The sequence below is a fragment of the Physella acuta genome, unplaced genomic scaffold, assembly GCF_028476545.2.
Source record: "Physella acuta isolate Inbredline_101_S28 unplaced genomic scaffold, ASM2847654v3 ptg000275l, whole genome shotgun sequence".
Lineage (NCBI taxonomy): Eukaryota > Metazoa > Mollusca > Gastropoda > Physidae > Physella > Physella acuta.
The window spans coordinates 501,266-514,945 of NW_026731794.1; the positions used below are offsets into that span (position 1 = coordinate 501,266).

At 43.3% G+C, this 13,680-nt stretch overlaps 1 protein-coding gene across 3 annotated transcripts in view; it reads left to right on the forward strand.

Annotated features, from left to right (window-relative positions):
• Nucleotides 1–13,643, forward strand: part of LOC131939325 (uncharacterized) — a 33,651-nt gene extending 20,008 nt beyond the window's left edge. For 2 of the 3 annotated variants that reach the window (XM_059297553.1, XM_059297554.1), the window contains 10 exons: nt 2,200–2,295; nt 4,087–4,228; nt 4,584–4,624; nt 4,757–4,869; nt 5,404–5,588; nt 5,820–5,978; nt 6,566–6,638; nt 6,840–7,014; nt 7,368–7,464; nt 11,309–13,643. In XM_059297553.1, coding sequence (XP_059153536.1) covers nt 2,200–2,295; nt 4,087–4,228; nt 4,584–4,624; nt 4,757–4,869; nt 5,404–5,588; nt 5,820–5,978; nt 6,566–6,638; nt 6,840–7,014; nt 7,368–7,464; nt 11,309–11,820 — 1,593 coding nt within the window. In that variant the 3' untranslated portion in view covers nt 11,821–13,643. The remainder of the gene's footprint in view (nt 1–2,199; nt 2,296–4,086; nt 4,229–4,583; nt 4,625–4,756; nt 4,870–5,403; nt 5,589–5,819; nt 5,979–6,565; nt 6,639–6,839; nt 7,015–7,367; nt 7,465–11,308) is intronic. The other variant, XM_059297555.1, reaches the window with a different exon arrangement.
• Nucleotides 13,644–13,680: the final 37 nt, after the last annotated feature.

The window sequence follows — 13,680 nt, forward strand, 5'->3', positions numbered from 1 at the left end:
GAGGTAGGCCAAACAGACACGATTATACAGTGGAGGTAGGCCAAACAGACACGATTATACAGTGGAGGTAGGCCAAACAGACACGACTATACAGTGGAGGTAGGCCAAACAGACACGATTATACAGTGGAGGTAGGCCAAACAAACACGACTATACAGTGGAGGTAGGCCAAACAAACACGACTATACAGTGGAGGTAGGCCAAACAGACACGACTATACAGTGGAGGTAGGCCAAACAGACACGACTATACAGTGGAGGTAGGCCAAACAAACAGACACGACTATACAGTGGAGGTAGGCCAAACAAACAGACACGACTATACAGTGGAGGTAGGCCAAACAGACACGACTATACAGTGGAGGTAGGCCAAACAGACACGACTATACAGTGGAGGTAGGCCAAACAGACACGATTATACAGTGGAGGTAGGCCAAACAAACAGACACGACTATACAGTGGAGGTAGGCCAAACAGACACGACTATACAGTGGAGGTAGGCCAAACAAACAGACACGACTATACAGTGGAGGTAGGCCAAACAAACAGACACGACTATACAGTGGAGGTAGGCCAAACAAACACGACTATACAGTGGAGGTAGGTCAAACAAACAGACACGACTATACAGTGGAGGTAGGCCAAACAAACACGACTATACAGTGGAGGTAGGCCAAACAAACACAACTATACAGTGGAGGTAGGCCAAACAAACACAACTATACAGTGGAGGTAGGCCAAACAAACACGACTATACAGTGGAGGTAGGCCAAACAAACACAACTATACAGTGGAGGTAGGCCAAACAAACACGACTATACAGTGGAGGTAGGCCAAACAAACACAACTATACAGTGGAGGTAGGCCAAACAAACACGACTATACAGTGGAGGTAGGCCAAACAAACACAACTATACAGTGGAGGTAGGCCAAACAAACACGACTATACAGTGGAGGTAGGCCAAACAGACACGACTATACAGTGGAGGTAGGCCAAACAGACAAACACGACTATACAGTGGAGGTAGGCCAAACAGACACGACTATACAGTGGAGGTAGGCCAAACAGACACGACTATACAGTGGAGGTAGGCCAAACAGACACGACTATACAGTGGAGGTAGGCCAAACAAACAGACACGATTATACAGTGGAGGTAGGCCAAACAAACAGACACGACTATACAGTGGAAGTAGGCCAAACAAACAGACACGACTATACAGTGGAGGTAGGCCAAACAGACACAACTATACAGTGGAGGTAGGCCAAACAAACAGACACGACTATACAGTGGAGGTAGGCCAAACAAACAGACACGACTATACAGTGGAGGTAGGCCAAACAGACACGACTATACAGTGGAGGTAGGCCAAACAAACAGACACGACTATACAGTGGAGGTAGGCCAAACAAACAGACACGACTATACAGTGCAGGTAGGCCAAACAGACACGACTATACAGTGGAGGTAGGCCAAACAAACAGACACGACTATACAGTGCAGGTAGGCCAAACAGACACGACTATACAGTGGAGGTAGGCCAAACAAACACGACTATACAGTGGAGGTAGGCCAAACAGACACGACTATACAGTGGAGGTAGGCCAAACAAACAGACACGACTATACAGTGCAGGTAGGCCAAACAGACACGACTATACAGTGGAGGTAGGCCAAACAAACAGACACAACTATACAGTGGAGGTAGGCCAAACAGACACGACTATACAGTGGAGGTAGGCCAAACAAACAGAAATCTTAAAACTTTCTCATGTGGTGTGTAAAGGACAGGTTGGGATATGTTGTCAAACTGCTGCATGTATCTCGTAATAAGAACAGAATTTAAATTTCTAAAGATCTGGTATGTTTGATTTTGTCCAGTTGTATCAGGTATGTTTGTGTCCAGTTGTATCAGGTATGTTTGTGTCCAGTTGTATCAGGTATGTTTGTGTCCAGTTGTATCAGGTATGTTTGTGTCCAGTTGTATCAGGTATGTTTGTGTCCAGTTGTATCAGGTATGTTTGTGTCCAGTTGTATCAGGTATGTTTGTGTCCAGTTGTATCAGGTATGTTTGATTTTGTCCATTTGTATCAGGTATGTTTGTGTCCAGTTGTATCAGGTATGTTTGTGTCCAGTTTGTATCAGGTATGTTTGTGTCCAGTTGTGCCCCTGCTATGTAAAAATGTTTGCATGTTTTCAGACCCTGTCGCTGCCGTTCATGTTCAACACTGGATCCAACCAGATCCTGGAACTGATTGGTGCCAAGATGTGGTACTGTGCCAACTCTCCAGACTTGGTATGTTCTGTACTCACTTCTTTTTGTCTGTAACATACAAGACACAACTAGCGTAAGTTTAAGCAGTGGATGCTAGGAGAGGGGGTGCTGATGGGGCTCATTCTTTTTTTATTACTTGACCCTTAGTGGTCCCCTCAGGACTCTGGTCTGTACACCTCTCCTTATCTGTGTCCACCCTGGTCTGTACACCTCTCCTTATCTGTGTCCACTCTGGTCTGTACACCTCTCCTTATCTGTGTCCACCCTGGTCTGTACACCTCTCCTTATCTGTGTCCACTCTGGTCTGTACACCTCTCCTTATCTGTGTCCACCCTGGTCTGTACACCTCTCCTTATCTGTGTCCACTCTGGTCTGTACACCTCTCCTTATCTGTGTCCACCCTTGTCTGTACACCTCTCCTTATCTGTGTCCACTCTGGTCTGTACACCTCTCCTTATCTGTGTCCACTCTGGTCTGTACACCTCTCCTTATCTGTGTCCACCCTGGTCTGTACACCTCTCCTTATCTGTGTCCACTCTGGTCTGTACACCTCTCCTTATCTGTGTCCACTCTGGTCTGTACACCTCTCCTTATCTGTGTCCACTCTGGTCTGTACACCTCTCCTTATCTGTGTCCACTCTGGTCTGTACACCTCTCCTTATCTGTGTCCACTCTGGTCTGTACACCTCTCCTTATCTGTGTCCACCCTGGTCTGTACACCTCTCCTTATCTGTGTCCACTCTGGTCTGTACATCTCTCCTTATCTGTGTCCACTCTGGTCTGTACACCTCTCCTTATCTGTGTCCACTCTGGTCTGTACACCTCTCCTTATCTGTGTCCACTCTGGTCTGTACACCTCTCCTTATCTGTGTCCACTCTGGTCTGTACACCTCTCCTTATCTGTGTCCACTCTGGTCTGTACACCTCTCCTTATCTGTGTCCACTCTGGTCTGTACACCTCTCCTTATCTGTGTCCACTCTGGTCTGTACACCTCTCCTTATCTGTGTCCGTGTGTCTTTGACCTTTGACTCATCTTCTGACGTTCTTCTCCATGATCTCTTTTTTATTACATGACACATTAATATATTTGACAAGCAGTGTCGTGACGTATCACATAAATATAATTGACAGGCAGTGTCGTGACGTCACATATAAATATAATTGACATTTTTTTTATCTTTGATGATGGATAAATACTAATTTACATTGAAGAATTTTCCCGCATGTATCAATGTATACAGACTAGTGCACATTGGCCACACAAATCTACAATGTGTTCTTGACTTAAAGATAAAATCTATATATATAATTCTCTTACGGGAAACGCACGCCTTTACTCCCCCGCTCTCTAGGCACATAGCTACCACCCCCACTACACCATTCTAGTGAGCTAAGGTTCACCCCGAATGTTTACAATTGTTGAGCCTGGTCGAATTAGTGACAGCTATTAGGGGCAGATAATTTAGCTTTTAAACGATTTGAAACTAAGGAGAGGTAAGAAGTTCTGCTTGATATTTTCATTGTCGTCTGTAAACTGTCGTCATGGGTGGCTTCTTTCAGGGAGGCAGGGAGGGAGTGTTGAATTCACAAATTATGAATTACTGAAAAGTAGAAAATAAAACAACTAAATAGCTGCGTATGGTATGCAGATGGTCAGCTTGTAAGGTTATAAATACTTGAACAATAGTAACTCTATTTTATATATGTAAATATATGTATATATAAATTAGACACCTCTTGTTGTGTTCTAATGAAGCTGTCCATTGTCCCCTCTTGTTGTGTTCTAATGAAGCTGTCCATTGTCCCCTCAGTACTCCGGCAGCTTCCAGTGTCCAGACAGCCTGAGTGTTGACGAGGTGGTCTCAATGCTGGACAACAGGGTCAAACACCTGAGTAAAAAGCACAGAGCCTTGAGTCAGGAAGAAAAACAGTTTTTAGCCAGCAGATTGCCAAGTGAGCTCACTAAACCATTTGAACTTTGACCTACAGTTTGCTCAATATTTTTACAGACCTCTCTGACTCATGTAACAATTCTATTTCAAGTTGAACTAGTGTAACAATTCTATTTCAAGTTGAACTAATGTAACAATTCTATTTCAAGTTGAACAAATGTAACAATTCTATTTCAAGTTGAACTAATGTAACAATTCTATTTCAAGTTGAACTAAATTAAGTTAAACATTAAAAAATATGCAAACTCTTTATCAATTAGTTTTGTATTAAACAAGAATTTAGGAATCATGATGTTTTATAAATAGACCTATATAAAAGGTTAGCCTGTCTAAAATAGTAAATCTCTTGTGTGTAGGTATCAGTGGAGGAAGAGTCACTATGCAAGGATTTATTAAGGTTGGTGGCCACTTTTTAAAGTACAATCAAATTATTTTTGTGTGAATTCTAATCCAATGATTTGAAAAAGCACCAAGTTAGAACTGTGATTGAAAAAGAGCTCCATAGAAAAGTGTTTTGTTGACTGTGCAGGACAAAATGAAGAAAACAAGGAAAAATGAAGATCTGCCATTTTCCTTCTACACGTGGTTCCATGCAGTCATCTACAGCCTGAAGAACTTTTTGCTCAAGCCTTGGCTAGATGGGTAACTGATTCAAATTCTATTGAATAGATTGTACTTTCATATCACTTAGTGGGTCAGTAAGACTTGAGATTTTATAGAATAGATTGTACTTTCATATCACTTAGTGGGTCAGTAAGACTTGAGATTTTATAGAATAGATTGTACTTTCATATCACTTAGTGGGTCAGTAAGACTTGAGATTTTATAGAATAGATTGTACTTTCATATCACTAAGATTTGAGTTTTAATTTCATGAAAGATGTTTTACTTTCACATCATTGAAGTAAAAAAACAAAACTAAACATGATTTTATTTTGTTAGATAATGTTGATTTTAATCAGTATGGTCATATAGATAGTCAAACTTTTCAGGATTGTATATTTTGAGGGGATAGGCTTAGTACTAATCAGAATAGAAGCTAAGTATTCCATTCGCCATTAACGATTCTGATTTGGTCAACTTGTGTTTGTTTTAAATTAAAAATTGATTCACTGCAGCAATTCCCTTGTTCAAATTGGATTCATTGCATAATGTTAAGAAATTTTGGGTCCCCAGCATTATCTACGGGTTCTGCAGTGAAGCCACGGCCCGCCAAATACTGGAGGACAAAGACCAGGCCATTGGGACCTTCATCCTCAGGCCCAGCATCTCCTCCCCCATCAAAAACATGAGCTCTAGAGATGCCACCGCAGCCCTCACCATGGACGTCAAAATGGCGGGGGAGGACCAGGGTCAGGAGGGTAGGGAAATATTTTGTGTGAACATTGTATGGACGTCACAATAGTTGGATGATTGACATGTTAGCATACTGGATGATTGACATGTTAGCCTACTGGATGATTGACATGTTAGCCTACTGGATGATTGACATGTTAGCCTACTGGATGATTGACATGTTAGCCTACTGGATGATTGACATGTGAGCCTACTGGATGATTGACATGTAAATATGCTGTGATCTCCTCCAACAGCTGAGGTTGTGTCTGTCCCTATTATGATCAGTACCATACAGAAAAACACTCTCTTTGGAGCCGTCACTGGAATTAAAAGTGGAAATGAAACAGTTGCTCGCTTCTTGTACACTCCAAAGGAGAAGTTGTCGGCCAGAATCTTGAAAGATTATAAAGGGGGTAGGCCGAGGTTCTCCACTCTGGCTGGTGTCCTATTTCCCAGCATCTTCTTCTCTTCTAAAAACTTCTTTACAAAACTTCCATCTACAAGCCTAAGTCCTTCACTACATTCATGTCCACAAGTTTGACCATCTGACACAAGAGAATCCACTGATGACAAGTTTGACCATCTGACACAAGAGAATCCACTGATGACAAGTTTGACCATCTGACACAAGAGAATCCACTGATGACAAGTTTGACCATCTGACACAAGAGAATCCACTGATGACAAGTTTGACCATCTGACACAAGAGAATCCACTGATGACAAGTTTGACCATCTGACACAAGAGAATCCACTGATGACAAGTTTGACCATCTGACACAAGAGAATCCACTGATGACAAGTTTGACCATCTGACACAAGAGAATCCACTGATGACAAGTTTGACCATCTGACACAAGAGAATCCACTGATGACAAGTTTGACCATCTGACACAAGAGAATCCACTGATGACAAGTTTGACCATCTGACACAAGAGAATCCACTGATGACAAGTTTGACCATCTAACACTGATGACCTATATTATTCTCTATCTGACAGGGAAAGAACCAACGGTGTGGGATGATTACCAAATAGTTCTGAAAAAACTGGAGACTGTTCAATTGTCTAAAAAGTAAGTCATCCGGTCATACATCTGTTATATAAAGGTATATTTCATCATTTCCATTTTCAACTAGGTAGAATCATATTCATCCAGACTATAACATTTGTATCTTTTTGATGACATCAGTTGATGAATCAATGAATTCTCTAACTCTAAATACAAATTGTAAATGTCGGCTATTTATAAACAAACACTTAAAAAACTTTCCAGCAAAAGCTCCAGCGCCACCAGCAGCCCTTTCACGGAAAACAACGATGACGGTGGCTCTGAGCCGAGTCCACGGAAACGACCCTACCAGCGCACCCAGTCACGCAGCAGCCAGTCAGCTAGGGCAGGCTCTACTGACGACTCTTCCAACAGCATGCCAGCTTTCAACATGCTCAATGTTAGTTGTCATTCACTTTTAGAATGTCAGTCTGTCATTCAGTTTTAGAATGTCATTTTGTCATTCACTTTTAGAATGTCAGTTTGTCCTTCAGTTTTATAATGTCAGTTTGTCATTCAGTTTTAGAATGTCAGTTTGTCATTCAGTTTTAGAATGTCAGTTTGTTATTCACTTTTTAGTAACTTTTCCAATTGCACGGACTAAATTTATAGGTCAAGATCTAATAAAAAGAACAGAAATTTTAGTTTCTATACATATATTTATTTATTATTATGATATACAATACCTGACCAGTATTTAACTCTTTAAAAAAGTGTGGGTCATTTGATGATGTTTTTTTCCATTTGAAACAGGAATCTGCAAATACTGGGAACCAATGGGAGGGTATGGGCCAAAGGACAGGAAGTCAAAGGTCAAGGGGTCAAAGGTCAGGAGGCCAGCTAAAGCCTGGTAAATTTTCATGCTATCAGTAGTGGTTGGTTGTATGGGAGTCAGCTGATAGTGGTTGGTTGTATGGGAGTCAGCTGATAGTGGTTGGTTGTATGGGAGTCAGCTGATAGTGGTTGGTTGTATTGGAGTCAGCTGATAGTGGTTGGTTGTATGGGAGTCAGCTGATAGTGGTTGGTTGTATGGGAGTCAGCTGATAGTGGTTGGTTGTATGGGAGTCAGCTGATAGTGGTTGGTTGTATGGGAGTCAGCTGATAGTGGTTGGTTGTATTGGAGTCAGCTGATAGTGGTTGGTTGTATGGGAGTCAGCTGATAGTGGTTGGTTGTATGGGAGTCAGCTGATAGTGGTTGGTTGTATGGGAGTCAGCTGATAGTGGTTGGTTGTATGGGAGTCAGCTGATAGTGGTTGGTTGTATGGGAGTCAGCTGGTAGTGGTTGGTTGTATGGGAGTCAGCTGATAGTGGTTGGTTGTATGGGAGTCAGCTGATAGTGGTTGGTTGTATGGGAGTCAGCTGATAGTGGTTGGTTATATGGGAGTCAGCTGGTAGTGGTTGGTTGTATGGGAGTCAGCTGATAGTGGTTGGTTGTATGGGAGTCAGCAGATAGTGGTTGGTTGTATGGGAGTCAGCTGATAGTGGTTGGTTGTATGGGAGTCAGCTGATAGTGGTTGGTTGTATGGGAGTCAGCTGATAGATAGTGGTTGGTTGTATGGGAGTCAGCTGATAGATAGTGGTTGGTTGTATGGGAGTCAGCTGGTAGATAGTGGTTGGTTGTATGGGAGTCAGCTGATAGTGGTTGGTTGTATGGGAGTCAGCTGATAGTGGTTGGTTGTATGGGAGTCAGCTGATAGTGGTTGGTTGTATGGGAGTCAGCTGATAGTGGTTGGTTGTATGGGAGTCAGCTGATAGTGGTTGGTTGTATGGGAGTCAGCTGGTAGATAGTGGTTGGTTGTATGGGAGTCAGCTGATAGTGGTTGGTTGTATGGGAGTCAGCTGATAGTGGTTGGTTGTATGGGAGTCAGCTGGTAGTGGTTGGTTGTATGGGAGTCAGCTGGTAGTGGTTGGTTGTATGGGAGTCAGCTGGTAGATAGTGGTTGGTTGTATAGGAGTCAGCTGATAGTGGTTGGTTGTATGGGAGTCAGCTGATAGTGGTTGGTTGTATGGGAGTCAGCTGATAGATAGTGGTTGGTTGTATGGGAGTCAGCTGATAGTGGTTGGTTGTATGGGAGTCAGCTGATAGTGGTTGGTTGTATGGGAGTCAGCTGATAGTGGTTGGTTGTATGGGAGTCAGCTGATAGATAGTGGTTGGTTGTATGGGAGTCAGCTGATAGATAGTGGTTGGTTGTATTGGAGTCAGCTGATAGTGGTTGGTTGTATGGGAGTCAGCTGATAGTGGTTGGTTGTATGGGAGTCAGCTGATAGTGGTTGGTTGTATGGGAGTCAGCTGATAGTGGTTGGTTGTATGGGAGTCAGCAGATAGTGGTTGGTTGTATGGGAGTCAGCTGATAGTGGTTGGTTGTATGGGAGTCAGCTGATAGTGGTTGGTTGTATGGGAGTCAGCTGGTAGTGGTTGGTTGTATGGGAGATAGTGGTTGGTTGTATGGGAGTCAGCAGATAGTGGTTGATTGTATGGGAGTCAGCTGATAGTGGTTGGTTGTATGGGAGTCAGCTGATAGTGGTTGGTTGTATGGGAGTCAGCTGATAGTGGTTGGCTGTATGGGAGTCAGCTGATAGTGGTTGGTTATATGGGAGTCAGCTGATAGTGGTTGGTTGTATGGGAGTCAGCTGATAGTGGTTGGTTGTATGGGAGTCAGCTGATAGATAGTGGTTGGTTGTATGGGAGTCAGCTGGTAGTGGTTGGTTGTATGGGAGTCAGCTGATAGTGGTTGGTTATATGGGAGTCAGCTGATAGATAGTGGTTGGTTGTATGGGAGTCAGCTGATAGTGGTTGGTTGTATGGGAGTCAGCTGGTAGTGGTTGGTTGTATGGGAGTCAGCTGATAGTGGTTGGTTTTATGGGAGTCAGCTGGTAGTGGTTGGTTATATGGGAGTCAGCTGGTAGTGGTTGATTATATGAGAGTCAGCTGATAGTGGTTGGTTGTATGGGAGTCAGCTGATAGTGGTTGGTTGTATGGGAGTCAGCTGATAGTGGTTGGCTGTATGAGAGTCAGCTGGTAGTGGTTGGTTGTATGGGAGTCAGCAGATAGTGGTTGGTTGTATGGGAGTCAGCTGATAGATAGTGGTCGGTTGTATGGGAGTCAGCTGATAGTGGTTGGTTGTATGGGAGTCAGCTGATAGTGGTTGGTTGTATGGGAGTCAGCAGATAGTGGTTGGTTGTATGGGAGTCAGCTGATAGATAGTGGTTGGTTGTATGGGAGTCAGCTGATAGTGGTTGGTTGTATGGGAGTCAGCTGATAGTGGTTGGTTGTATGGGAGTCAGCAGATAGTGGTTGGTTGTATGGGAGTCAGCAGATAGTGGTTGGTTGTATGGGAGTCAGCTGGTAGTGGTTGGTTGTATGGGAGTCAGCTGATAGTGGTTGGTTGTATGGGAGTCAGCTGATAGTGGTTGGTTGTATGGGAGTCAGCTGATAGTGGTTGGTTGTATGGGAGTCAGCAGATAGTGGTTGGTTGTATGGGAGTCAGCTGGTAGTGGTTGGTTGTATGGGAGTCAGCTGATAGTGGTTGGTTGTATGGGAGTCAGCTGATAGTGGTTGGTTGTATGGGAGTCAGCTGATAGTGGTTGGTTGTATGGGAGTCAGCAGATAGTGGTTGGTTGTATGGGAGTCAGCTGGTAGTGGTTGGTTGTATGGGAGTCAGCTGATAGTGGTTGGTTGTATGGGAGTCAGCAGATAGTGGTTGGTTGTATGGGAGTCAGCTGATAGTGGTTGGTTGTATGGGAGTCAGCTGATAGTGGTTGGTTGTATGGGAGTCAGCTGATAGTGGTTGGTTGTATGGGAGTCAGCTGATAGATAGTGGTTGGTTGTATGGGAGTCAGCTGATAGTGGTTGGTTGTATGGGAGTCAGCTGATAGTGGTTGGTTTTATGGGAGTCAGCTGGTAGTGGTTGGTTGTATGGGAGTCAGCTGATAGATAGTGGTTGGTTGTATGGGAGTCAGCTGGTAGATAGTGGTTGGTTGTATGGGAGTCAGCTGATAGTGGTTGGTTGTATGGGAGTCAGCTGATAGTGGTTGGTTGTATGGGAGTCAGCTGATAGTGGTTGGTTGTATGGGAGTCAGCTGATAGTGGTTGGTTGTATGGGAGTCAGCTGGTAGATAGTGGTTGGTTGTATGGGAGTCAGCTGATAGTGGTTGGTTGTATGGGAGTCAGCTGATAGTGGTTGGTTGTATGGGAGTCAGCTGGTAGATAGTGGTTGGTTGTATGGGAGTCAGCTGATAGTGGTTGGTTGTATGGGAGTCAGCTGATAGTGGTTGGTTGTATGGGAGTCAGCTGATAGATAGTGGTTGGTTGTATGGGAGTCAGCTGATAGATAGTGGTTGGTTGTATGGGAGTCAGCTGATAGTGGTTGGTTGTATGGGAGTCAGCTGATAGTGGTTGGTTGTATGGGAGTCAGCTGATAGTGGTTGGTTATATGGGAGTCAGCAGATAGATAGTGGTTGGTTGTATGGGAGTCAGCTGATAGATAGTGGTTGGTTGTATGAGAGACAGCATGACATTGAAATGTTGTGTGTGACATCATGACATTGAAATGTTGTGTGTGACATCATGACATTGAAATGTTGTGTGTGACATCATGACATTGAAATGTGCATGACATCATGACATTGAAATGTTGTGTGTGACATCATGACATTGAAATGTTGTGTATTATTATGTTAATTTTGTTAACTAGGTGTTTCGAGGGGCAACAGCCAGATGGTCAGTTCTAGCGCCATGTTCAACTCTAGCCCCATGTCCAACTCTAGCGCCATGTCCAACTCTAGCCCCATGTCCAACTCTAGCACCATGTCCAGCAGCACATCCAACTTCAAATACTTTGGAACAACAGCAGTGGACACAACCAACCTGCCACTGAATGGACTCTCCCAGCCTGACCCCCCTGCTGGGATGGAATCAGAATCTCTGATGAGCTTCCAGCTACTGCTGCAGTCTCAAAACTTTTCCCAAGAGCAGCTCCTGAACCAGCTGAGTTTCTCTGATCACCAAAGTACTGTTGGCACTGTCCACCAGGGTACCACAACCTTCTCTTTGTTTGACATCAACCAGCCCAATCTCTCAGTGACATGCAACACCATCTTGCCAGGAGATGCTCTCATGCTTGTAGAGTACAGCCCTGATTCTGGCATCTCTGCTGATTCACCCCCACCACAGTCCTCACCTTTCAACCTTCCCACCTGCTTCTGATCAACATACAGCACACCCTGGGCCATCTGGCCAGGTAATGTAGTGCCAACATTGTTGGATTTAAATAACTCAGTTCTAGAACCCAATGTCACTTAAAATACACCATTGGTAACCCTGGCCAAGCAGGATGTGTGGGACATCTTGATGTGTGGGGCATCTTGATGTGTGGGACATCTTGATGTGTGGGACATCTTGATGTGTGGGACATCTTGATGTGTGGGACATCTTGATGTGTGGGACATCTTGATGTGTGGGACATCTTGATGTGTGGGGCATCTTGATGTGTGGGGCATCTTGATGTGTGGGGCATCTTGATGTGTGGGACATCTTGATGTGTGGGGCATCTTGATGTGTGGGGCATCTTGATGTGTGGGGCATCTTGATGTGTGGGGCATCTTGATGTGTGGGACATCTTGATGTGTGGGACATCTTGATGTGTGGGACATCTTGATGTGTGGGACATCTTGATGTGTGGGGCATCTTGATGTGTGGGACATCTTGATGTGTGGGACATCTTGATGTGTGGGACATTTTGATGTGTGGGACTGAACTGGAAAACAAAAAATGTCAGTTGTATGCCATAGTCAAGTTTCATAGAATAAGTTTCAATCAAATGTAAACGATGTATATGTTCAATGTTATGACAAGTGTCCCTGAGGTTTGCTTTGATGGCAACAGGAACACTGGTTAGGACTTGAAAGCAACTAAAAAGTACTGAAACTCTTTCTTTCAAATCATGTTTTAGCGCTGGGTCTGAAAATGGTCGGGGTCCAACTCCTGTAAATAAACAGTGTGTCAATTATCTACAAGACATTTTGATGCTGACAAATATTTCGCCTATGGTTGCAGCAAGGAAAAGCTCTTTGCTATTTAAAACTCTGCTTAATTTGTAATTCATGTCTATATAATCATGAGTTGGTTTGATTAGAGCACATGTTTATATAACCTTTTGTCTGAGGCCCCCCCCCCCCCCCGTTGTGTGCATATCATGCTTCAAATCTATTGGTTACCATTTCCCCATTGAATCTGACTCCATCTGACCTTGGGTCGAAACCAGTGTATTGATTTTTTTAGAGGTGTCCATGTCACTATAACCCACCCTCTATTTGCATGTTTCATATCATGTCTTGTATGTCTGCAAATATCATGTCTTGTATGTACCAATGTCTACAAATATCATGTCTTGTATGTACAAATGTCTGCAAATATCATGTCTTGTATGTACCAATGTCTGCAAATATCATGTCTTGTATGTACCAATGTCTGCAAATATCATGTCTTGTATGTACCAATGTCTGCAAATATCATGTCTTGTATGTACCAATGTCTTGCAAATATCATGTCTTGTATGTACCAATGTTTGCAAGTATTATGTCTTGTATGTACCAATGTTTGCAAATGTCATGTCTTGTATGTACCAATGTTTGCAAGTGTCATGTCTTGTATGTACCAATGTCTGCAAATGTCATGTCTTGTATGTACCAATGTCTGCAAATGTCATGTCTTGTATGTACCAATGTCTGCAAATATCAATATCTGGATGTTGGGTTCCACCTTGGTCACAGTGATCCTATGGACACACTTATCCTTTAATACACATGGTTATTATGTTGACAAATACATTTTTAAAAAGTTTTTGTTGAATTTGGTTGGGGTTTCAAAATAAGTTTTTGTTCTACAAGTGTCAGCTCATCTTGATTGGCTGTTTATATTTCAATCTGGAGATCTCATCTTTGATTGGCTGTTTTTACTTCTATCTTGACATCTCACCTCTGATTGGCTATTATTTTGACATTGATCAGAAAACAGGCATTTAATTAGAATGGGGACTGGGTCTTTAAGTAAAAACTGTCATGGAAC